The sequence below is a fragment of the Alexandromys fortis genome, unplaced genomic scaffold, assembly GCF_014885135.2.
Source record: "Alexandromys fortis isolate MF-2015 unplaced genomic scaffold, M_Fortis_MF-2015_v1.1 scaffold_16, whole genome shotgun sequence".
Taxonomy (NCBI): Eukaryota; Metazoa; Chordata; class Mammalia; order Rodentia; family Cricetidae; genus Alexandromys; species Alexandromys fortis.
The window spans coordinates 15,245,636-15,269,651 of record NW_026067893.1 but is presented as its reverse complement, the minus strand read 5'-3'; the positions used below and the strand labels follow the sequence as shown (position 1 = coordinate 15,269,651).

At 47.4% G+C, this 24,016-nt stretch overlaps 1 protein-coding gene across 9 annotated transcripts in view; it reads right to left on the bottom strand.

Annotated features, from left to right (window-relative positions):
• Positions 1–24,016, bottom strand: part of Sec31b (SEC31 homolog B, COPII coat complex component) — a 26,253-nt gene extending 2,237 nt beyond the window's left edge. The window contains exons 1-25 of one of the 9 annotated variants that reach the window (XM_050145627.1): positions 23,843–24,013; positions 21,543–21,792; positions 21,130–21,253; positions 17,381–17,576; positions 17,101–17,196; positions 15,481–15,624; positions 14,986–15,128; positions 14,037–14,136; positions 13,770–13,931; positions 13,121–13,255; positions 10,114–10,344; positions 8,081–8,155; positions 7,744–7,845; positions 7,379–7,478; positions 6,677–6,855; positions 6,317–6,443; positions 5,607–5,752; positions 4,777–4,950; positions 4,152–4,310; positions 2,846–3,020; positions 1,808–2,122; positions 1,516–1,574; positions 1,161–1,286; positions 792–908; positions 196–267 (exon numbers count right to left, since the gene is read on the bottom strand). In XM_050145627.1, the coding sequence (XP_050001584.1) occupies positions 196–267; positions 792–908; positions 1,161–1,286; positions 1,516–1,574; positions 1,808–2,122; positions 2,846–3,020; positions 4,152–4,310; positions 4,777–4,950; positions 5,607–5,752; positions 6,317–6,443; positions 6,677–6,855; positions 7,379–7,478; positions 7,744–7,845; positions 8,081–8,155; positions 10,114–10,344; positions 13,121–13,255; positions 13,770–13,931; positions 14,037–14,136; positions 14,986–15,128; positions 15,481–15,624; positions 17,101–17,196; positions 17,381–17,576; positions 21,130–21,253; positions 21,543–21,621 (3,336 nt within the window). In that variant the 5' untranslated portion in view covers positions 21,622–21,792; positions 23,843–24,013. The other 8 variants (XM_050145637.1, XM_050145646.1, XM_050145675.1 and 5 more) reach the window with 8 other exon arrangements.

Genomic DNA, 24,016 nt, shown 5'->3' with positions numbered 1-24,016 from the left:
TGGAGGGATTGACCCTTAGATTAGATGAGTCCAGCTCAGCCCTGACCCTGACAGTTGGAAAGTATCAGAGGACTCAAGACCCAGACCCACGTTCAGGAAGATGGCTCTGAACCTCATAGAAGGGGCACTGGACCTCCTCTGACTGTGGGTGGCAGTGGAGAGGCCCCAGGCAGAAGCAGTCAGTCAGGTACTTACTGTCCCCTCACAGAGTTTTTCATATAGACATTCTAGACGTTGGGCTGCCTCCTCCAACTTTCTTTTTGTTTTCTGCAGGGAGAAAAAATGAACTTTGACCCTCCCCTAAGGCTTGCACCTGTACCGCACTATAAACACTCATCTCTGACCCTTCCCTGAGGCTCACACTGTACTGCACTATAAACACTCAGATCTGATCCTCCCCTGAGGCGCGTACTGTACCGCGCTGTAAACACCCACGAGATACAGCTAGACGGCCGGCACAGTGCCATTTCCTTTATTTCACAGACAAAGCAGAGGCCCAAAGATGGCAAGAGACTTGCTCAGCTGACACAGCTAGTGAGTGAATGGCAGTCTTCTCTGCCAACTCCACCCATTTGCTAATACACCATGCTATTGTAAATCCCCATGCTCTTTGGCCCGCTATTGAGAAATGGGACTTAGGGCAGACTCCGAGCCCTCCCCTACTTCATTTGGACATCAAAGAAGTACAAGATACAATCCGTGTGTGGGGACAGTAAGGAAACTGACCTCCCTCTGCGGCACTGGGAGCCTACTGAGCATGCGAGGAGGTGCTATAGGAAGGTCAGACTCACCAGGTCCGTGGCAGACAGGGAACAGCGCTGAAGAAGCGCCTCAAAACTGTCCTTCAAGCACTGGTGTTCTGGGAGCAGCTCCTTCCTTTCTGTCTTCCCAGGAGGCAGCTGCTGAGGCTGTTAATGAGGAAACCTTGGGGAAGAACTGGAGGCAAGTTGTCCTCAGGTCCTCCCTAAGGCTTAGTCCCCTGTGACTGAAGGCCATGCTTCCCTTCAAGGCAGAGCTGAGAGCCACCTCTCGCCTTCTCTGCAGGAAGGACATCCTCAGGCGCAAAGGTTACTTCTACCTTGAACAAGGAATCCAATTTCTAGGATCTCACTTTTCTTGCCCAAGTAGTGCTGGAAAGCATCTCAGAGGAGGGGACTCACCTGCAGGCTGCCTTCTCTAGGGGCTCCTGGAGGAGACCAGCTTACACTAGAGGCCTGTCGTGGCTGAGGACCAAGGCTCCTGACTGGAGCTGTAATTGGTGCTGGAGGCACAACTGTCTCAGGCAACTAGCGAGATAAAGAGAAGCGTATGAGGGAACCAGGAGATACTACAGCTCCGATTTTGAACAAGAGACAGCATGGTGAGTAAGGAACTGGGAAACAGAAAGATGTGTGTGGGAGGAGAAGAGGGAGCTGCTGAGAGGACAAACTCGGAGAAGAGTAAAAAACAGGAGGGTGGCCCTGAAATCCTAATGAACTAGAAAGTGGGTCACTGGGTAGGGAAAGATGCGGTGACCTTTCTCCTCTGGAGGTTTTCCCGGGTGGCTGGAGCAACTTGCCAGGCATCCTGGGGTCCTAAAGAACAAAAATATGCGGGATCTTAGTGACATGGTTAAGGACCTTAGAAACGTTTACCTAAAAGCTGGAAAAGTTATTTCAGAGTTTGCCATACCTCCCTCTGTAAATCAGTTACACTCGTAGCTGACAGGGGCCTTAGAGGGAGAAAGACTCCCAAAGCAGGGGTAGGAACGGGAGGAGAGGATGCAGTGACTCCCCCTCCCCCCAGAAGAAGCTATGGAAAGACTGACCTGGATGAGGAGGCAAGATGCCAGTGCTCAGGAGGGTAGTGGAGCAGGAAGCCCCTGGCCCTCCAGGAGGATAAGCCATGGAGAACCTGACAGGACAGGCTGAGGGCAGGGAGCTCAGCGGGCTGGGACCTGGAGGTCCCATAGGAGGTGGAGGGAGAAGTCTAGCAGCCTCCGGCAGCAGGGGAGAGCCAGGCTGCATGGTATCTGGGGATGCCATGAGCGGAAGGGGACAAGGAAGAGGCCACACTCCAGAGAATCCAGCCGGGTTTGCAGCTTGAACACTGGGTCCTCCTAATAGCTGTGGCTGTGATGAAGCTGAAGGAGGGTAGAAATGGATGGTTCATCATCAGACCGATTTCGGGAGAGACTCCCGGAATCATGCAGGAACAGGTCAGCGCCACAAAATAAAAGAGCAAGTGTGGTGGCACAGCTGTAGTGACCCCTGGGGGCTGAGGCAAGGGCCTTTGAGACCAGTTTGAAACCAAGAATCCATCCCAAAAAATGTTGTAAACCCACAACTGATAGTAACAAGGAATTGCTAGCACATGTAGAGAGAAACCTACAGTTCTCTAAGTGCTTTTAACTGTAGTCCTTATTTGACCCTCAAAATAATATTAGTGATTTGAGATGACTGATGTAACTACTTTGATATATTGACCAGAGAGAAAAACAGACACAGCGACAGAGAGACACACACGGAGAGAGACAATATGAAAGGGATTCAGTAAAAGACACTATTAGGAATTCAGAGTTCAATCTCAAAGCAATTTCCACAAATAAGAATTGTAAAAAGTTATTAAAAAGACAAAACAAGCTGGGTATACTCCTGTAATTCCAGCACTTGGGAGAAGCAGAAGGACCAGTTTGAGGTCATCCTTAGCTACACAGCAATTTTGAGGCTAGCCTGGGCTACATAAGATCCTGTTCCCAAACCAAACAGTGTTCTCTCTAGGCACTGTGAGCATGGACTAAGGAGGCAGTCTGTCTGTCTTTCCGGAAACCTCCTTAGTCTGCCAGAAGAGAGCTTTGCTTACTCACCGGGCCTTATTCCAGGGCCAAAATGCAGAGGAACGGTTGCCTGGGGCCCAGGTACCCTGTAGTCACCTGTAGATGGTGACTGTGAACCCTGAGAAGGGCTGGGATGGGAGGGTGTGAAGGGCAGCACTAGTGATGGCTGAGCTGTGGCCCTGGGCCCTCCAGATGGGGCTGGGACCTGTGAAGAGAAGAAAGGGCCAGGGAGCTGGTGTGGTATGGACGTTTCTTCCAGGCGCCCTCTCTGGAGCAACACCAGGGTCAAGCCTAAGTTCTTCCGGACAAAATGCCAGATTCTCAGTCCTCTACTTCCCACCTGTTATTCCTCTATTCAACTACAACCCACTGAAGCTTTAGCAGTTCCTCAAAAAAGCTGTTGTTTCCTCTTTTTTTTTTTTTTGGTATGTTTGCACATCTGTCCCCTGTGCCTGAAACAGACTTAATGTGCCCACTCCCTTGTCTAAACAAATTAATCTTTAGTATCTAATCAAGGGCTGGTGAGATAGCTTGATATGCATGGTAGAGAAGGAGAGAACTGGTTCCCAGTTTGTCCTGACTCCTACACATGCATATGACACATATGCATCCCCACATGCGTACATGTGTGTGCACACGCACATACACACAGAGGAAATGTCTTTTTCTTCTATATAGTCCCATGACATTCTGCCATACTGAATCATGACTATTCTGAATCCTACTGCATTTTTTTAAATACATCTGTGGTAGTTTGAAAGAAAATGGTCCCCAAAGGGAATGGCGTTATTAGGAGGTGCGGCTTTGTTGGAGTAAGGTGGCCTTGTTGGAGGAAGTGTGTCACTGTGGGGGTGCTCTTTGAGGTCTCTTTTGTTCAAGCTACTCTCAGAGCAGTACACAGTTTACTTCCTGTTGCCTGTAGATTCAGATATAGAACTCTCAGCTCCTTCTCCAGTATTATTGTCTGCCTGCATGCTTCCATGTCCCAACATGATGATAATGGACTAAACTTCTGAAACTGTAAGCCACTTTAATTAAATGTTTTCCTTTATAAGAGTTTCTTTGGTCATGGTGTTTCTTCACAGCAATAGAAACCCTAACTAAGACAACCTCTATCTTTCCACTAGATGAACTACTTGAGGGCAAAGATTACAGTATGTGTCTCATGTTCTAAGAACGTAGTATTTGTTCAATAAACAGTTACTAGAAAAGTAATTGAAACCTAGGAATTTTCAGCTGGTTTTGTTCACTAAAATATTCCAAGTGTCTATAACCATGCCTGGTACATAAACACTTCTGAACAGATGAATAAATGAATTAACAAATAAGTTCTTACCTGGTGACGAGGCTGGGTCATTCTGGATGATAACGTCTCTTTTGGGTGGAGGGTAGTTCCTACAGCAACCCGGGGAAAAGGGAAAGTTGGAGCCTGTTGGCCCAGGACAGCAGAACCTTGGGCATGAAAAAGCCGATCTCTCAGCTGCTGAACTGCGGGCTAAAGTTGTGAATAGGAAGCTCAGTCAGGAAACTAGAACAAGCACACATCTTACAAGCTTGGCCTCGGTCGACAAGCTTTGGACTACTCTCTATTTCTCAGTGACCTCAAGAGACCCAAGGTTCCCTAATCCCTGCCCCACCTCGCATGCCTCCCTCCCGGCTATTCTCTGGCCAGGAGTGCCCTACAGGCACTTCTCTTCGAAGGTCCAGCTCAACTGTTTAACCACTGAACACCTTCTTTCACTTCTCCAGAGAAATTGCCTCTTCCCTGAGGTGCCACAGAGCTTAGTGTAATCTTCTGTTATAACTCTTTAAGTCACTGACCTGATCTCTCCCGCCAGACTGCGAGCTGCCTAAGGAACCTTATTTCTCCAGGAGCTGCGGTGTTAGTGCCTAAAGCATGGATGTGCTCAGTGTTCGATGAAGGAATAAGAAGATGTGGCCTTTATCATGGCCACTCTCACCTGGGTGCAGTCACTGGGTAGGAAGCTCATGGCAATGGCCAGGCTACCCTGGGCTGCCAGGAGATTGGCATACTGGGTGAGCCTGTAGGTTGTGGCAGGACCTGGGCTCACTTTGTCAGAACCCTGCAGTAGCTCCAAGCTCCTGATAAGGACCATCACCTTCTCCATCAGGTCCTACAGGGACAAGGATGAAAGTGATCAAAACGTCTTCCAAGTACATCTTGCTCTGTCCAGGTGGCTCACCCAGGAAGATCAGACCATGGAAAGGAGAGCACCTGGACATGCCATGGTGAAGGCAGCAGACGATCACGTGTAAGAGACATGATAGGAAAGCTTCACTTCCTAGCCTGTTAAGACTGGGATTGATGGGCTGCATCCAGGTCTTGGATTCTTATGCCCCTCTGTCTCTTCTTGCCACTTTTGGTCCCTTTTTGCTAGTGTGTCATCAACCAAACTCTGCTAAACTATTGTTTCCTGTGAGTCTCTGGTCTCCTCACACGGCTATGATTTCACCTTCTCTGCTTGCCCACAGAGCACCTGATACCGTTCAGATCTATAGGATGTCTCACAGAAAGTATTAATCAAATATTAAATTGACTTGTATGACAAACCCTTGGATGGGAAAGGCTTATTAAGGCTCATGCCCAAGCTCAGCATCCCGAGGGAATAAGGCGTTGAGTCCATCCTTGGAGAAGGCATCTGCCACGGAGGGCTCTGTCTTCCTAACACTCGGCTCCAGATGGCTCTCTTCTCTTATCTGCACATCCTTACCACTAGGGATATGTCTCCCCGAAGAGCCCGGAGTGATCAGAGCCCTGCAGAGAAGGTACCTGCAGAGCCAGGGGGCAGGAGGCCTGCTGGACTTTTGCCCAACTCTCTACCAGACGCTCCACACTTCCTGAGCACACGTAGCAGAGTCTGGCTTCAGAGGTGAGTGCCCTGCCTCCCTCCTGCTCCATTCGAGCTCCCAGCATGTCTGTGGAGAGATGCAGACTCAATTAACAGCATGGCTTCCCTGTGCTATTCTTTCTTCACTTGACTGGAAACAACTGGGCTTCTGTGAGCTGTGATGCGAGAGTCTAGAATGGCTTCCAGATGACTCAGGGGGACAGAGAGATGGCTCCATGGTGAGGAGCACACATTGCTCTTCTACAGGGTGAGGCTTCAATTCCCAGAGCCCACACAGCAGCTCACAACTCCCTACAACTCCAGTTCCAGGGGATCTGTCTACTTCCATCCTCCATGGAGACCAGGCGTACACATTCACTTATATACATGTAAGCAAAATATTCATACACATAAATAAAAATAAAAATGAAATCTTTTAAAGAAAAGCTAACTCAGATTAACCTTGCTCTACAAAGAAAGGCAAAGGACTTGCCACAGATGTGACAGCGGAATAGAGAACACCGCGACACTCCAGGAAATGAGAGGCTACCATCCCTGTCTCCTGACTGAGCCCCGCCTCCAGGGTCCAGGCTGATGGACCCTTGCCTCCTCCTTGCATAAGTCTGTTGCCACGTGTGGGAATCACACGTACCACAGAGCTCAGGGAATTTCTCTGGTCCTGAGTAGGTTAGTAGTAAGGCCAGTGCTTCTTTCCAGTTCTTCAGGCTGCAGGCACATACCAGGTCTCTCCAGTTCTTCTTTATAACACAGGCCAGAAGCTGTACTGGGCAGAGAGAGAGACCCTCAGCCTTCCATCCAGCACAGTCAGTAGCTGTCACACGTAGGGACGTTCTAAAAAAGCCACTCATGTCAGAGCCCTAGCAGGGCTGGCAATGAAGTAGAGGCTGTTAGCGTAGGGAGGAAGACTCCAAACACCAGGCCCAGGCATGGGCCTCCATTTGTCCAGGCCCAAGCAATCCCATCCCTTCCTCTCCTGCCTGATCGGCAGTACCGGAGAGATTTTGGTTCTCCTCTTGGCCAAGTACTGTTCTTGTGTCCACTTCAGCAGCTTCGCACCCCCAGCCTGAGCCAGGATGATGGCATCAGCAAAGCGTTCTTCCTTCATACACAGCTCCACCGCAGGCCGAAGCTCCCCGAGCAGCAGGGCCTGGCTCAGGAGTCCATCAGAGTCTGCACACAGAGCCCCCACCCCCATTAGCCAGCCCTCACACCCCCACATCTTGTCCCCCAGCCCGCATTACCTCCCCCTTCGGTTCCAACTTTTCAAAGAAGGCTGAGGATGTGTTTGGAGGCCTGTCTGCAAATTCTATCTCTAGTTCAGTCTGCCTGGCTCCACAAAACTCACACGTTTCATTTCTGGCAACAAAACAGTGTCCCAGGGTGTGCTGGTCCAACTGTAACTTTCTAAAATAGGATTCAGAACAGAGAGGGCCTCGTGTGCAGGATCCCAGGCACGATGTGTGCTTGCTTAGCATGGGGAAGGCTGCAGTCATTTTAACAAGAAAACTAGGAGCTGGAAAAAGACCACAGCAGAAGGTCATCCATAGGCAGCACCCATCTAGACTCTGACTAGAGAATGTTCTAGTTGATATAAGAGCTACCTGTAGTTGAGGTTTTAGGTGGGAGGCAGGAGACAATAAGGGACTCCTAAAACCAAAAACTCTGAGCCCACCTGCTTCCCAGACCAGGGTACCTTCTGTTGTGGGGATCTCCCATGGAGTCATGTTCTGAGGAACCAGCTCATCAAAGAAGGCTGAGGATGCAGAGGCTTCCTCGGCGGTGTGTTTGGAGGCCTGCACACAGGAGGACAGATGTGACTGTAGGAACCGAAACCAGAAAACAGCACACGCTCTCACCAAAGCTCTACTATCTGAGCCCTAGCGGATAAAACTAAAGAACAGACAAGGAGGTTTGGGAAGTACCCTGTGACTCTGTGTGCTCGTCTGACTCCAAGAGAGCAAAGACTTCTCCAGAAGCTTACCAAGAACAAGTGAAAGGCCAGCAAGGAGCAGATCTGCTCTGCCACCTCAAGTCAGGTGGCCTGGCCTCCTACCATACCTTGTGACAAAAGGTGTGGGGTCCGTCGCTTTTGAGGTCAACTGCCTCAAGCTGAGAAGGGCTTCCCTCCCACTTCAAGTCTCTCTTCAAGCACGTGTCCACCTGCGAGGAGAGCCTGTTGAATGCTACCCTTTCAGGGTAGGCTCCCACAAGTCTCTGCCCCTCCCCCATCCACACCCACTAAACTCTCCAAGATTCTTCGCCAACTTTTCTGGAGAAAAGGCTATTTCAAGGAAGTAAAATACACATATGTGGTGAATTGTGGCCAGGTGACTAGGATAGCCCGCCAGCGGGGTTATCTGCTCTCTATGCCGTGCTTCAGACGTGAAAGGCTTACCTTCTTCTGAAGCTCATCTTTGCTGAACCCTAAGAGCCTGAGGAACTGCAGCCTAGAGTCATGCTCTGAGGTCACCTAAGGACCGAAAAATACAGAAACATTTTCGTTAAATGAGTGTGGATGACCCTCTCCCTATACCACGATGGACAGCTATATGAGTGTACCCTCAAATACGTGCCAGCAAACGTACCCTCACAACAGTGATGTCCCCTTACCTGGTTGCTGGGCTGTGAACAGAATTATCACAACACTTTGCCACGTCTACACGAGAACTGTGCCTTCAGTTGACTCTCTAACCCAATGACCCTGGTAACCTGATGGAGGCTGTCTAGAGGAACTACTACTGCTTGTGATTGATTGGTTATTGCATCTGGCCTGGAACTATGCAACCCATAAACAACTGACACGGACACCACGTCAGGTTTTTTTGCCTTCACGGACTCCGTTACTGGACATATCCCTCTGCAGACTCTGAAACTGACCCTTGGCCTTCCTGCCTGAGCATTTCTAAGTGAGGGCACCTTAGACATCTGCTTGTGTCCAGCTGGGTCATCTTGCAGCTGGTCTGTGTGGGGAGCGACAGGCAACTTTGAATTGCTGCATGAACTACTGAAAAGACTGTGGAGGGGGCCACTGGCACTGCCCTGGGGTAAGCTGTGCTCTGGTCTCCAAACCCTCCGAGGAGACTGATAGACACCACGTGTAACTACAGTGGTCTTGGGAATCTAAACACAGAGTTGAGAAGACACTGGCAGATGCACACATAGGTACAATGCATAAAGTCAGCGTCCCACTCAGAATCTCAGACACCAAGGGCTAAGAAGCTGGGTGAGCTGATCTCCATTCTTGGTATCTTCCACAAGGAATAATAGATTCTGAATATAATCTGACAATCTCTTGACTTCCCCCTCCTTCCATGCTATAGTGATATTTTATTTATGTATTATAAATAAAGCTTGTCTGAAGACCAGAAGGTAAAACAAGCCACTAGAGGCCAGGCAGTGGTGTTATATACCTTTAATCCTAGGATTTGAGAGACACAGGCAGATGGGTCTCTGTGAGTTCAAGGCCACCCTGGGCTACACAAGATCAATGCAGAAACAGATCCAGGTGGTGGTGGCTCACACCTTTAATCCCAGCATTACAGAGGAATATAAACCAGGATGAGACAGGAATGCTCATCTGAGGATCACTTTAGAGGTAAGAGCTCTCTACTGGCTTGGTTGCTTTGCTTTTCTGATCTTCATATTGATATCTGTCTCTGGGTTTTATTTATTCTTGCTACACCATGCTTTTCTTTGGAAATGGCCCTCCACACCCAGCTTCAGAAACCATCACGATGGACAGTTTGGATATCTTAGTTTACATTTATTCACTTATTTTGTGTGTGTGTGTATAGGCACGTGTGTGTAAGTGTATGTACATGTGCTTTTGTATGTGTTCACGTGTGTGTGTGTGTGTGTGTGTGTGTGTGTGTGAGAGAGAGAGAGAGAGAGAGAGAGAGAGAGAGAGAGAGAGACTACAACTACCAACTACCAAGCCTTACACACGAGGCCAGCACTCTGCCACAGCTAGTTCTAGCATCTGCTGACAAGCACAAACTCCTCCATGTTATAACTTGACACAGCAAAGACTAGAACTACATCCCTGGTGCTAAAGTAGAGTGGACCAATAGGGACCTGCCCTGGGTTACATCAAACAAACCCCAAACTCCTTATGTCCATGTATCCCTCCAGTGAATCTTCCCATTGACATGATACTGTGAAAGCATTTGCCTTGGGTGGTAAAATATCCAGGACACCAACAATAGCAGTAAGCCCCCTCTGCCATCTTTTCAAGTGGCCCTTGAGTCTCTAGAAAAAATAAAGGTAAAGGATAAAGACCCTGTGTCCAGAAAACATAAAAACACATCAAGTCAGGGGATGGGCTTCTTGAACGTGTCAGTCTTGAATGGGATGCTGGCTACATCTCCTGGAGTGACAAGGCTAGAGTTCTGGGACTTTAGGGAGAGCAGGCAGCCTTCAGCCTCCCACCTTCAGGAACTGCCAGAGCATCTTCTCACAGGGCGGGGAAGCTTGCTGGATCTTGCTCTGACAATAACTAAGGAGATTCCCGGATCCCAAGGCCTCCTGCAGCACAGCTGACCGCGTCAGGAATTCTGATTCTGTGACGACTTGACTGATGTAGACAGGGTGGGGACAAGGCTGTGGCATCTGCTGGACAGGGATGCTGGGAAGGCCAAAGGTAATCAGCTTTCCCCCAAACTGGTGAGGAAATGTAAAAAAGGAAACGGTTACAATTTCAAGCCAATAGCTGACACCCACTTAAGATTTCAGAGAAGGCCAGCTGTTGGGCAAGCCGCGGATTCAGAGAGAAAAGGCCAGCTGTTGGGCAAGCCTTGGATAGTGTAGTGGTTTGAATGAGAATAGCCCCCATAAGCTCAGATATCTGAATGCTTGTACATCAAGGAGTGGGAAGGATTGGAAGGGATGGCCTTGTTGGAGGAGGCGTGGCCTTGTTGGAGGAGGCGTGGCCTTGTTGGAGGAGGCGTGGCCTTGTTGGAGGAAGTGTGTCACTGAGGGTGGGTTTTGAGGTTTCAAGGGCCCAAGCCAGGCCCAGTGGCTTTCTCTCTTCCTGTTGCCTACAGATCCAGGTGTAGATCTCTCAGCTACTATGTCTGCCTGCATCCTGCCTGCTCCTCATCCTGCCGTGCTCCTCATCCTGCCTGCTCCTCATCCCGCCGTGCTCCTCCACCTTGATAATAATGGACTAACCCTCTGAAACTGTAAGCAAACTTCAATTAAAATGCTTTTTTTTTTAAAAAAAATAAGAGTTGGCTTGATCATGGGTTTGTTCACAGTAACAAAACAGAAACCAAGACAGATGGAAAACTAACAGAAAATTGCTAGGATGGAACAGGACCAGGAATTGAGTGCCAAATGGGTCCTCATTATAATCACAATTATTATAATAGCAATCTTACTATCACAAGCTTAAAATGTCACCACATGGTACTCTCTCCCACTTCCCACGACCATTTCTCAGGCACCTAGCACAAACAAGGCGGTACCATCACAGGCTATGTATACCTCTATACACCACCACCGCCAAGCTTATTGTTCAGTGTCTCCGATGCAGACACTCTCTTTCCCACACCCTTTGCTAGCACATCTACATTACCAGAAGTGCTTGCTCGCCTTTGTCTTTTTCCATTCTTCCAATCCAAAGCTTAGAGCCTGTCCTATTGCTCACACAACCCTGTTGCTACTCCCAGGCTGTCTGTTTGACAGACCACAGGAGAATACTTGCACTCCTATGGCATGCACAAAATTCCAAAAAGTTAGGGACAAACTTGTCTACCCCAGCATCTTTCTTCTTGATCATTTATGTGACTGCTCCACATTCCCGAAATGACTGGTTCATCCCCGCTTCTGTGCCTTTACCTACACCACCACTGCACTTGAGGTATCCAGTCAGTCAAATCTGACACTTTTTATTAAGCAGATGGCACAAAATCAAAGGTTTAGCAATACTTTCTCCAACCATTCTCAATCTCAGCCACACAGTACAGCTTCTGGAAAGTTCTCCAGTCACCAGGCCACATCCCAGACAACGACACCATTATTTCCCTTCCTATATCCCACTCGCTTAGTGACTTTTATAGTCATAACTATATCCCTTACAGAACAAACTTTAGAGCACAACTTGGTGCTCACCAAAGCTGTTTAAATGATTATACTTGGCACAGCAGTTGACAGTGTTACAGCATGCTGGGCAGGCACCACTACTTCTGTCTTACAAATAAAATTCTGAAGTCCTGAGGGATTAAATGACTTCTTCAGAGTCGTCTAACTAATTGGCCTCAGAGCTATGACAAGAGCTCTTCACCTCACTGTCTCTGCCCTTTCTGTTGGTGGTGGTGGTGTGAGGCATTTAAACCAGGGCCGTGGGCATGCTAAGCAAGCACTCTCCCAATGAGTTAGATCCCCATGCCTACTCTTCTTCTTTTATAAAGACATTCCTAGGTCACACCTTCGTACTAAAACTGCTGACTCTAAACATGAACATCTCCTCCTATACATCTTTTTTCAAATCAAACCTACTATCTAAAGTAGTGTGTTGGGTGCTTCAGGGCCTCCTTGCTACTCAAGTTGCTAGTCCTCAAACTATAAACAAACATACCATCTGGGAACTTTCTGGAAAACTGGGAATCTTGAGCCCTATATCAGATCAACTGAACCAGAACTTGAGTTTTAGTAAGATCCTCAAGTGACCCTTATTCACACTAGAGGGCTCTCCTCTGGGGATATGAAATCAACAAGGCACCTCCTAGCCTGGCAGAATCTATTACTTAGCAGGGTCTCCATATGTTTTACATTATATTATACAGAATATAGAATTACAGGAATACAAATCTCTATAGAATGGAGGCTGTTAACTAAGAACAAGTATCATGGAGGATGTGGTATTTAAGTAGGAGGTCCTCAAAGTCCACTATGGCATTCAGTGGGCACAGGAAAGAAGGTGAAGGATCAGACACACGAGAGATGAGGAGTTGTTCATGGGCAGAAATGAGTCATATGTAACTGAAACACAAGGAACTCATGGAATGAGAGAGGAAAAGAAACTGGGAAGGTCAGTGGAGCCCCATGGTTGCATAGCCTTAACCCTATAAGACGGCGGGGGGGGGGGGGCACAAAACTTTTAAGTACAGGAATGACAGGATAAAGTCTACCTTTTTTTTTTTCTTTCCTTCCTTGCATTCCTTGCCACAAGTCTAGATATTTAAGAGTTATGGAAATCTCGGGTAGAATCTCGGGCTGAAATAAGCAGAGTGTCTAAAGCAGCAGATTTTTTTTTAAAGATAGGATTGGCAGGTCAATCAGGTTGCAGAATGGTGACATTCAAGGGAGAAGCTAGATTAACCCTCTGCTTGAGAGGTGGAGCGAGACAGACACCGAGAACAAATCTCCTAAAGTTAGCTCCTTGATGAGCACCGGAGAGCACTGCACACACACAGCACACATGAACAATACTTACAGCAAACGAAACGCCAGCTGGCCTCCTCATCCACTTGGGAGGCTTCTTCAAGGGAGGCATTAACGAGGCTTGGGCCACTGGCTCAGGCACCTGCAGCACTGGGAGAGGCTGGCCTTTGCTAAAAGAGGAGGAAATCTAGAGGGAAAGGACACCTGTGTCACCAACCTGAGAGGCATCTTCGTGAGGAACTCTACCTCCAACCTGAGTTTGGGATGAATCCCTGTGGTGCCCAGTTTGCTCAGGAAATGAAGACTGCCATAGTCTAGGAGACGGGGATTAGAGTGGAAGCGAATGGGGGACTCAGATGTACGAGCCTCTTGGAAAGCTATATTTAAAGTCAGCACTGGACTGTGACATAAAGCAGGTGTACAGCATAGAAGGAGTTATACCAGCCCATACTATGAGATAACAGATCCAAAATAGCGGTTCAGAATGAATAACAAGCGTTAAGCCAATGACTTTCTTTATATTGTGGCAAACTGACTTCCTCCCAGGAAGTCGAATATTAATGCAAGCTATAGCCCTCTAAAACCCACAGCCTGGTCTCCCTCTCTTCAATAGCTCCCATTTCTTCCCAAGCTATGTATCCTCTTTTCCCTAAAACACAGCCAGCGCCTCCCTCCAGCACTCTCTACCAAGCCCTTCAAACCTTGTCGGCCTGCCTCATGTGCTGGATCTCCCAGCTCCTACCCATCACAGAGTACAAACTGATCCAGCCATCGAAGGAGACAGCAGAGAACACAGGAGGGTTCTGAGGGCACCACTGAACATCAAAGCACCAGCTGTTCTGTGTGGGTAGCTTGCACACCACCTGCCGTGAGAGCATAGCCATTAGCAGCAGTCCAGGAAATACATAGCTGGGGTACCTCTCCTGCCACATCTCCATCACAGCGTGTCCATAGAAGGACCAGCCTACCTCACTGCTTGCCAGATTCCAACAAAAGATCTGGTTGTCTTTGGCACTGCTAAGCAGCAGTTCAGCATCAGCCTGGCTCCATGACATCGACAAGATCCCCCTAAAAATGAAAACCAGCTGAGTAGGTTCCTTATACATCTTAGATAATGCTCAGATCTCCAAAACAGATGAACTATTAATTTTTAAAAGATGAAAACAGCACTGTGAAAAGTGAGTATCTGCCAGAGGTAGGCACGAGGACTTGAGATTAATCCCTAGTGCCCAGTAACTAAACTTGACAAGGTAATACATATAATCCCAGCACTGGGCAGGCAGAATCACAAGGATCCCTGGGGTTCACTGACCATCTGACATTTCCCAGTTGGAGAGCCTAGACTCGGTGAGAGACCCTGTCTCAAAAAAACAAGTAGACATCTACTAAGGAACACCTGAGGTTGACTTCATGCAAGCATGTATGACCGCAAGCTCCAAAGGAACTCCTCTTAGAGAGAAAGCTAGTATTGGCTGTGCTCTCTGCAAAGGCTTTGAAGACATGGAAGACATTAATAGCTAAGATGAGGCCCAAGTGTGTGCATGGGATGGAGATGTACCTGATGTGGGAGTCCCCTCTGCATGCTGTGAAGACCACTGAATAATAAAGAAATTGTCTTGGGCCTGCACAGGGAATAGAGCTAGGTGGGGAAAACTAAACTGAATGCTGGGAGAAAGAAGGGCCGAGTGGGAGAGAAGCCATGTAGCCTCTGCTGGAGCCAGACAGAACTTTAGCTGGTAAGCCACAGCCACGTGGTGATACACAGATTACTAGAAATGGGTTAAATTAAGATGTAAGAGTTAGCCAGTAAGAAGTTAGAGCTATTGGGCCAAACAGTGTTTTAAATAATATAGTTTCTGTGTGGTTATTTTGGTTCTGGGTGGCCAGGACAAACAAGTGGCCTCCTCCTATGTCTACCTGCTGTGGCTTTCCAGCACCGTCAGGGGTGAGGAAGCAAAGCGCAGGTCCCACAGCTGGATCACCGGAAGCCGGTCATCTTCTGAACACAGCACTAACTGGGTGGCTATGTCTGGGTGCCAAGCCAGGCCTGAGCAGTTCATCTGTGGACAAAGTAGACCTTGATGTCTGATATAACCTAACCTCTCAGACTATGAACCCGTTCTGCCCAGTAGCAATGAGACTACTCCAAGGGTACCTTTGGTCTCTTCTATTTGGCTGGGAACAACCAAGCCATCAGAGTATAAGTAACAACATGATCAAGCAAAGCATGCTATGAGACTCCAGGTCATCTGATTAGCTTCCCAAGCAGTCACTCTAATAGGAACTCTGCTTTGGGGCTGAATCCACACTCCCAACACTTGAAAACGGATCCCTGGCCTGGGCAAGAGCAGCTCCAACTGACTGGCACAGAGAGGAGCCAGGGTCCAGGCCTGTGTTCTGACCACTGCTCACCCTGCTGCTGTGGTCACTGACTTTGATGATGGGCTCATTCTTCCTGAGATCCCACACAACTGCCTTGCCACTGGGGTGAGCAGAAGACAAAATGTGCTGGACTTGGCGGTTCCATGACAGTGCTTTGATGTCTTCTGGGGGGCTCTGAGACAAGACAGTGAAGATGACAACCTGTCATAATCCAATTAAGTGACAACTACCGTTCTGTTCCTCTCAACAGCCCACACAAAGCCCAAGGGAGATAAGACGTTCCTCCCACTAAGACAGCCTCAGGAACTGAGGGTACATTTTCCCAGAAAGATGCTTTAAGATATTGGTACAGTACTCTTTTTCCATTCTGTAGGGTGCCATTTTGTTCTATTGATAGCATCCTTTGCTTTACAGAAACTTTTCAATTTTATGAGGTCCCATTTATACTTGGCCCTTTTTAAAGATTTATTTATTTTTTTATTATGTATACAACATTCCTTCCACGTATGCCTGTGAGCCAGCAGGGAGCACCAGACCTCATTTTAAATGACTGTGAGCCACCAAGTGGTTGCTGGGAATTGAATTCAAGAACTCTGGAAGAGCAGTCAGTGCTCTTAACCACTGAGCCATCTCTCCAGCCCTGAGGTCCCATTTATTAATTTTTGACCTTAGTGCCTGTGCTATTGGTGGTCTGTTCAGGAAGTTGTCTCCTGTGCTAATGTGTTCAAGATTATTTCCCACTTTCTCTTCTATCAGGTTCAGTGTATCTGGATTTATGTTGAGGTCTTTGATCCACTTGGACTTGAGCTTTGTGCAGGGTGATAGATTTGGATTATTTGCATTCTTCTACATGCTGGATCACCTTGCTCAACCTTAATACATGCTCCACCTTAATACAATCTTAATACAAGTCTTACTACAACTTGATATGCCATGTTGTGTTGATACTCATGGGGGACTTGCTCTTTTCTAAACAGAAATGGAGGAGGAGTGGATTGAGGGTGTGGGAACAAGGAGTGGGGTGAGAGGGAGAGACTGAGAGATGAGAAGGGAGAGGAACTGTGACTGGGATGTAAAATAAAAGATTATTTTTAAAAAGATAATGCTATGGAAGGGGGAGGGCCCAGCCAGCACACCTGGGTTTATCTCTCCTCCATGAGTTCTCTTAAAAGTATAGCGTCAAGATTGAAAAATAACCCCCTCTCTAGGACAGAGGAGAGGAGGAGAAAAACAAACATGAAGAGCCCCAGAAAAAGTGAAGCAGAGAAAAATATGCGAATCTCTTAGCCACCAAGGGATAGCCAACTGACATCACTTCGCAATAAAGCAAAGGCAGAGAAATGCGAGAAGACAAGCCAGCTCCAGGCTGACTGAGAGGCCTGCCCAGAGGCACACCTGCCCTCACTCTCTTCCAGGAATTCTCTAAACAGTTAGTGACCACCATGGACCAACTTCTAGGCATACCCTCTCTCCTGACTCTTCGGTGGCTAGCAGAATGTCTGTGTCTATCTGTGGAGTTTTATTGCCCTCCAGTGGTAAAGCCTGAAATCACTGGTATGCCGCAGGCTCCAGAATTCAAAATTTTACCTGAGAAAACCGGCTGCACACACAAAGCCATCCACAGCCCAAGGCTGGTGGGAGCCTCCTCACCTGTGACTTGGATCCAGGGGTCATTGGAACACTCAGGTTGTTCAAATCCCAAATGAAGATTTCAGAATCACTGGCTCCTGAAGCCAGGAGATTGCCCTGTATAAGGATAAATACAAAAGATATTTCTAAAGACTCCCCTCCCATCTCAGAAAGAGAGAAGGAGGAGACCACGTTTGGGGAACACAGCCTCCCCCATAGCTCCAGCCTGGATGCCAGAAGAGAATGCGTCCATTCAGACAAGCCACACCGTGCCTTGACCAGATCAACTAGAACACAGTACCTGGAAAGGATTGAAGTCCAGGGCCCTGACGGCCCCTGTGTGTTTCTGTCTCTGGGCAATCAAGGGCTCCTGTCCTGAAGAAAGGATGTGGGTCACACTGTACAGAGTAAGCAAGCCATTGTCTCCACCACCGGCAATAACCCCAGCACTTTCCTGAAGCCCATGGCCAAAGCTTCCCCAGATTAACTTGTGGAACCTACAAAGGAAAATAATTGACAGTATGCAGAGGACAGACATCTTTGCCTGCATCTACTATCCTGTAGGCTTCCCCAGCCCAAGCCTATATCTGTTTGTTTGTTTTCCTTATTCTCCAAACCCAGAAGGGAAGTCTCCTCTGCCCGGACTTGCCCTTTCTTTAGAAAAAAATATTTTGTCTATGTTAAACTAGAATCCAGAAAGCCACTGCTTAGGTAATATGGAAGTATTTTGTTTATTTTGGTTTTGTGTTATTGGTTTGGTTGGTTTTGTTTTCTAAGACTGGTTTTCTCTGTATAGCCCTAGCTGTCCTAGAACTTGCTCTTCAGATCAGTCTAGTCTCAAAAAAATAGAGTATCCAATATCACCATTTCGGTTTAAGGTAGAGGTAAGAGCTAGTGGCTGGCTGCTTTGCTTTTCTGATCTTCAGCTTGAACCCCAATATCTGTCTCTGGGTTTTCATTATTCATGTTACAAGCAGTTCTATGAGGAGGTTCTATTATATCCAATTCCAAGTTAAGGAAAGGAAGCTTGGAGAAGTTATAAGCTTCTGTATGCAGAGCTGTACATCAGCTCATCTTCACGAAGCTAAGTGAGGCAAGGTTTAGTGTCCAGCCCATCTCACCCCAGAGCCCACCCTGTATGAACTAGAACCAGGCTCCCCGGAACAACTGTTGCTGCATCTGGGAATGAGAAAACCCTAGGGCCCCCCATCACCCTGTCTTTCCCATATGGCTGGCCTACTGGAATGAGCATGTAATTACAATGGGCCAGCTTTAAGACACAGAGGCACAAATACTAAATACCCCAAGTAGGAAACATTTTTCTGGCTTTCTTAGGATGATTATAAAATAAAAACAAAAACAAAAAAACTAGTGCTGGAGTTTTGCATAAAAGAAAAAGTCAAACCCTGGGTCTCCTACAAAAAGTTTGGGTCTTATACAAAGCCCCACAGGGAAACACTTGAAAACCAGAAGGCCTGAGTGTGTGTGTACGTGGGGGGTTGTCTGTCTCTCACTTTCACTGTGGCTAAGCCACAAGAGAAGATTTCACATCAAATGTCACAAGATTCCTAAGTGCAATAGAACTGAGTGAACAAGAATTGACAGAGCAAGAACTCTTTTCCAGGCCTTTGAGCAGAGCCAGCTTGGCAAGGGCATGAAGCTGAGCACTGGTCTGGGCTGGGCCCACATCTGAGGAACAGGAAGATGACAGGCTTCAATGGCTCTGCAGCTACCACCAGACAGCGAGCAGTTTCTAAAGTGACACCAATCTTCATGGGGCAGAAGAATGAGCTCATATGGACTCAGAGGGCGTCATGTCATCCAGGAACTGGGACTCTACGGGTAAACATCAGGGTTGGCAGACACAGGTCACACAGGAACCAGAGATGAGAAGGTGGGTAAGAGTCAAAGGACCTGAACCTCAGGAAGAAATCACTGTATGGCAGGAAAGAGGGGAATGACTTGAGAGGGGCAGAACACAGACTATGACCAAGTAGTTCTTTCTGCAGACCGCAAATATACTGCTGTTGTTCGCTACCTTGTTAGTGAGGTGAAACTAGCTCCTGGAGAGGCTGTGCTGGAGAGCAGCTCAGAGAATGCGGACGCATGGTCAGCTAATCACACAAGGAGACTGTTACACATGGCCTAGAGGACTGTCACTAGTCTCTAAGTGGACAGGGAATTAGACAATCATGGGGCACAGGGAAACAGGGAGCACATACGATAAAATGTTAGCAGTTAATATATTTAAGTCAAAGTTATGGATTGTTCATTATAACTTCCATAATCTTCCTGTAAATTTGGAAGTTTTAGAAGATAGCTGGACTGTGGTGGCATTTACGTTTGATCCCAACAACCAGGAGGCAGAGACAGGTGGATATCTGTGAGTTCAAGGCCAGCCTGGTTTACAGAATGAGTTCCAGGACAGCTACACAGTGAAACCCTGTCTCAAAAAAACAAAAACAAAAAAAAAAAAAAGAAAAGAAAAGAAAGCTAAAGGCTGGAGAGATGGCTTAGTGGTTAAGAGCACTTACTGTTCTTGCAAAGGATCCAAGTTTAGATCCAAGTTCAGATCCAAGCACCCAAGTAAGGTGGCTCAAAGCTGCCTGTAACTCCAAACTCGGACCAGGGGATCCTACACCTCTGGCCATTTTAGGCCCCACCAAGCACTCACATGTACACACCCACACATAAGCACAGAAGTGCAACTAAAAATAAATCTTTTTAAAAAAGGAAATGCAGTTAAAAGTAAAAATGATAGAATTTTGAAATGAAAATAGAAGACAAGTTTGTACAGGGAAACAGACAATCATGTGAGAATATGTGGAATTCTCTGATAAAGGTGTTCCTGGGATAATGATGAGCTATATCTAAAGAATACGCGGTTCACTATTCCTACAAAAGGCCTGGAAACCAAGAGTCCAGAGAAGACAGGCCACCAGAACCTACATTTTAGCAGATGCTCTAAAGTGATTCAAGGCCAGAAATCTCTAAATTAGAGTGGGCAAGAAAATTTACTGCGCTGTAAGAAAAAGATTTACATACTTTGTCTAAATATACGTGTGCGTATATTATCAGTAGTACGGTAATTACTTATGTATATTACTTATACTAAATATGAGGTGGACTGTAATGAATTTGACATATTTTCTGATGGTATAAAAACTTACAGATTATTATATCAGACTATAAGCACCATCTTCACAAAACCCTTAAAACAGCAATGAAGAGTCAGGTACAATAGCACACACCTGTAACATCAGCTGCTCAGAAGGTTGAGCTGGGAAGATTTTGAGTTCAAAGCCAGCCTTAGCAAGACCTTGTCTAAAAAATAAGAGTGGCAAAATAATAGGAAGTAGACTTAGTACACAGATAGGAACATACTTAAATTCCAAGCCCAGCTTCTCATGGCTTCTACACCCATGTAAAAGGGAAATGATGGCATTTATAGCTTAGGCTTAATCTGAGGAATGAGTAAAATACACAGGGTCCCAACGAGTCTGCTTTGCATACTGAGCTCTACAAGGACTTCCTTAGACGTTTCTGCCAATAAAGGAGACAGTGACTGATCCCCCTTTTCATTGCTGTTACACAATATACCCAAGAAATCCATGGGCATCCAGCTTGCCAGAGCCATGAAATCTAATGCATACCCAACCAGCACCTAAAAGCCATGAGGAGAGATCATTCATTCTCCTTGTTGGCAGAGTATGACATGGTGTAAGGCTGCTGTCTTCACAAAAGCCAAGGGAGGAAGAAGTCAAGATCCCTGGGTTCAAAAAGAGACCTGGCGCGCATGTCCTGGCTAGTGTAAGGCAGTTCTGTTACCTGCATCCTACCTAATACTGCTGCTGCTGCTGCTGCTGCCTGGTAACATGAGAGGGGTTGGTTTCCAAATCCTTTTGCACAGAGTTAGCTCCTCTGAGACTTAACAGAACTATTTTCCATCCATATCGCATCGTGATCCCTGAGTTGTACACACCACCCCCTGGACCCTCTATATCCACCATGGTCTGACCTGCAAACCCATGCATAGTCCCAACATAGTACCTGCTTGAGGCAGAAAGAATCCCTTTGTGTTTCAAGTCCAGAGAAGAGTCCCTGAAATCAATCTCAAATATTTCCAGTGTGGCATTTGTGCTAAAGGAAGCATCTAGTTGCTGGGCAGATGTCCCTAGTCACAGGAAAAGTAAGGAAAAGGCAGCAAATGAACAACAATATCTGCATGGATTTAGCTCATAAATACTGTAGGGAGTGGAAAGCAAACAACAGGAGATTTAGGGATATCCTTCCTCCAGAGGCAACCCCAAGGAAAGTATACGAGGCCACCCTTATGCCATGTCCAATGTGGTTACCAGCTACCCAATCCTCCAGCTTCCTCTCATGTTCATTAGAGGTCCAGATACTACGTTTTCCTTTGACATACGACTTCCAGTAACTCCTGATCCGAATTATCATCATACCTGTGGCCAGATACACAGGGTACTGGCTGGCTGGGCTCCATGCCTGGACAGCTGGCCTCTCAAGTTCCTTCAGCTTCATGGTCTGTCCTGTAGGTTGCAGAAAACATAGATGGCCCTTGGTTCACCGAAAATAGAAGCCAAAATTCTTAGGGCCAGAGATCCAGGGAGCATCTGCGGACACAGGTATTGTATCTCTTCTCCACAAGATGAAGTATTTGGACAAAATGCAGGGTGAGAAAAACAAGATCACCTGTGGAGTTAAGGACGGTTCATATATACAGTTGCTAAACTGGAATTCTCTAAACTCCCAAGGTATTTAATCACACTTGTTACCACAGGCCTAATGATAACAACCACCAAACTAGATAGTTTCTCAGGGACTTTGCCTGATTTCCTTGGCTTTAAATATTGTTTATGAGTCAATGAACCCCATATTTATGTTACTGACACACAGATTGTCATCAGAGCACCATATATGAAGCTAATTAAATATTTCTACTTGTGATGCAAATCTATAATCCTAGCACTCAAGGGGCTGAGGCATTAGGATCATAAGTTCAGGCAAACCTGGGCTACACACATAGTAAGACCTTATCTGGTTTTCCTCTTAGGCTCTGTACCCCAGCCACACAAGTCTTTTTTCCATCTCGTGGCTTTTGCTCACACTGGAGCCTTTGCAAACACTGCTTCCCACATACTGTACGTTCTCCCCTTTGCTCTCTGCATGGCCAGCTCTTCACCACGTCTTTCTGGGTGAGCATCCAACATCTTCAGAGGTGGCCTGCCCAACCCAAAACAGTCTCACTGGTTTGGTAAGGATTTGTTTAGTCACACTGTGAGTCTCTCCTGTTAACATGTAAGCTTCATAAAAGCCAGCTTCTCGTCTCACGATGTTCTAACTACTGCCCACACCTATGACTGATAGAGTGAGCACTTAGTGGCTGCTGAGTGAATAAATGAACGAATGTAAATCCTCATTTTAGCTTTTGTTTTGCTTCATCTTTTAAATATTTATGTTTATTTTATGTATATGAGTGTTTTGCCTGTTTGTATGTCTGTGCACCAAATGGGTGACTAATGCCTTCAGAGGTCAGAAGAGTGCTGGATCCTCTGGGACACGAGTTACACACAGTTGTGATCTACAATGTAGGTGTTGGGAACCCATCCCTAACCTTCTGCAAGAGCAGTATGCCGCGGCCCCTACCCACAGCGCCATCTTTTCTTTCCTTTGGTGTGGGGATGGTTTTCCATAGCCCAGACTCGCTTCAAACTTGCTGAGAATAATCTTGAAGTATCAATCCTCCTGTCTCTAATTCCCAGGTGCTGGGATTACAGGTGTGAACCACCACACCGCATTTGTTTAACCCTGTGATTTCCACCTCTAATGTGCATCTAGGGTCTCATCCTCACAGGTTCGAAAGGGGCGGAAAGGAAAAGGGGAGAACTTAGAGCCTACTGTGATTTGCTTGAGCAAGTCAGTCAGGGCAGTCTCGCTTATAAAAACGGGAGATATTACTTAATCTCTACTGTACTTTCTAGCTTGAAGAAGGCCTAAAGCTGTCGGTTAAGCTAAGATTTTTTTTTTTTTTCTGGGAACTTTTAAATACTTGAAGCTCTGTTTCTTTTGCCTTTTGACCATCCAGTTATACCATTCTGTCACCAGTGCCACCTGCTGGTCAGATCCATCCAGTGCAGAAGAGCAGAGATCAACAGCGCATTTGACAGGGCAAACTCATTAGTTCCCTCAAGAATTCTATAAACTGTCATCTCCATTCAGCACACGAAACAACCGGCTAAGCCGCAAGGTAAACACCGTGCTTTTAACCATTATATTAATTTATGCAAAACTCCATGGCGTGCTTAAACCATTGGCAGAAAGAACAGGGGAAATGCGATTTCCATACAGTTTGCGCGGAAGCATCAGTTTCTAAAAGCCCCCGTTAGGGTCGGAACGGCTGTGGCAGTGGAGGGGTGGGACGGGGTCGGGGAACTAGGACCTGGCACCAGCTACCCTTGGCAGTCCAGTCCCTAGGGAGAAGGTCAACACAGCTTCTCGCCCGTGAGGCACTTGGCGGTCGGTTACGAATGGCCAGGACTATCGGGGCCCAGGGTGGAGGAGAAGGCGCGCGGCGCTTCAGGACCTCGGCGGGGCTGGGGTGCGGGACCGGGTCCAGTCGGAGGGATTCGTGCTGGGTGCTCGGGGTCACGGCGGCCCCGGCGGGGTCACGGCGACTGGCGGGGTCACGGTCCGTCCACGGGAAGAGCGTGCTCCGGGGCCCCAGACCCGCGGGGAAACCCACCTGTGCCGAGCGCCCGGGTCACGGGTCACGGCCAAGCCAAGGGCTTTAGGGCGCCTCGCACTGCGGACGGCGGCTGCCGAGGGCCAAAAGTAAACTTGCTTTGGCATTTGGCAGCGACTCGCGACCTGCTCCCTCCGCACTCTCTCGGCGAAGCTTGGTTAAACGAATACGCAA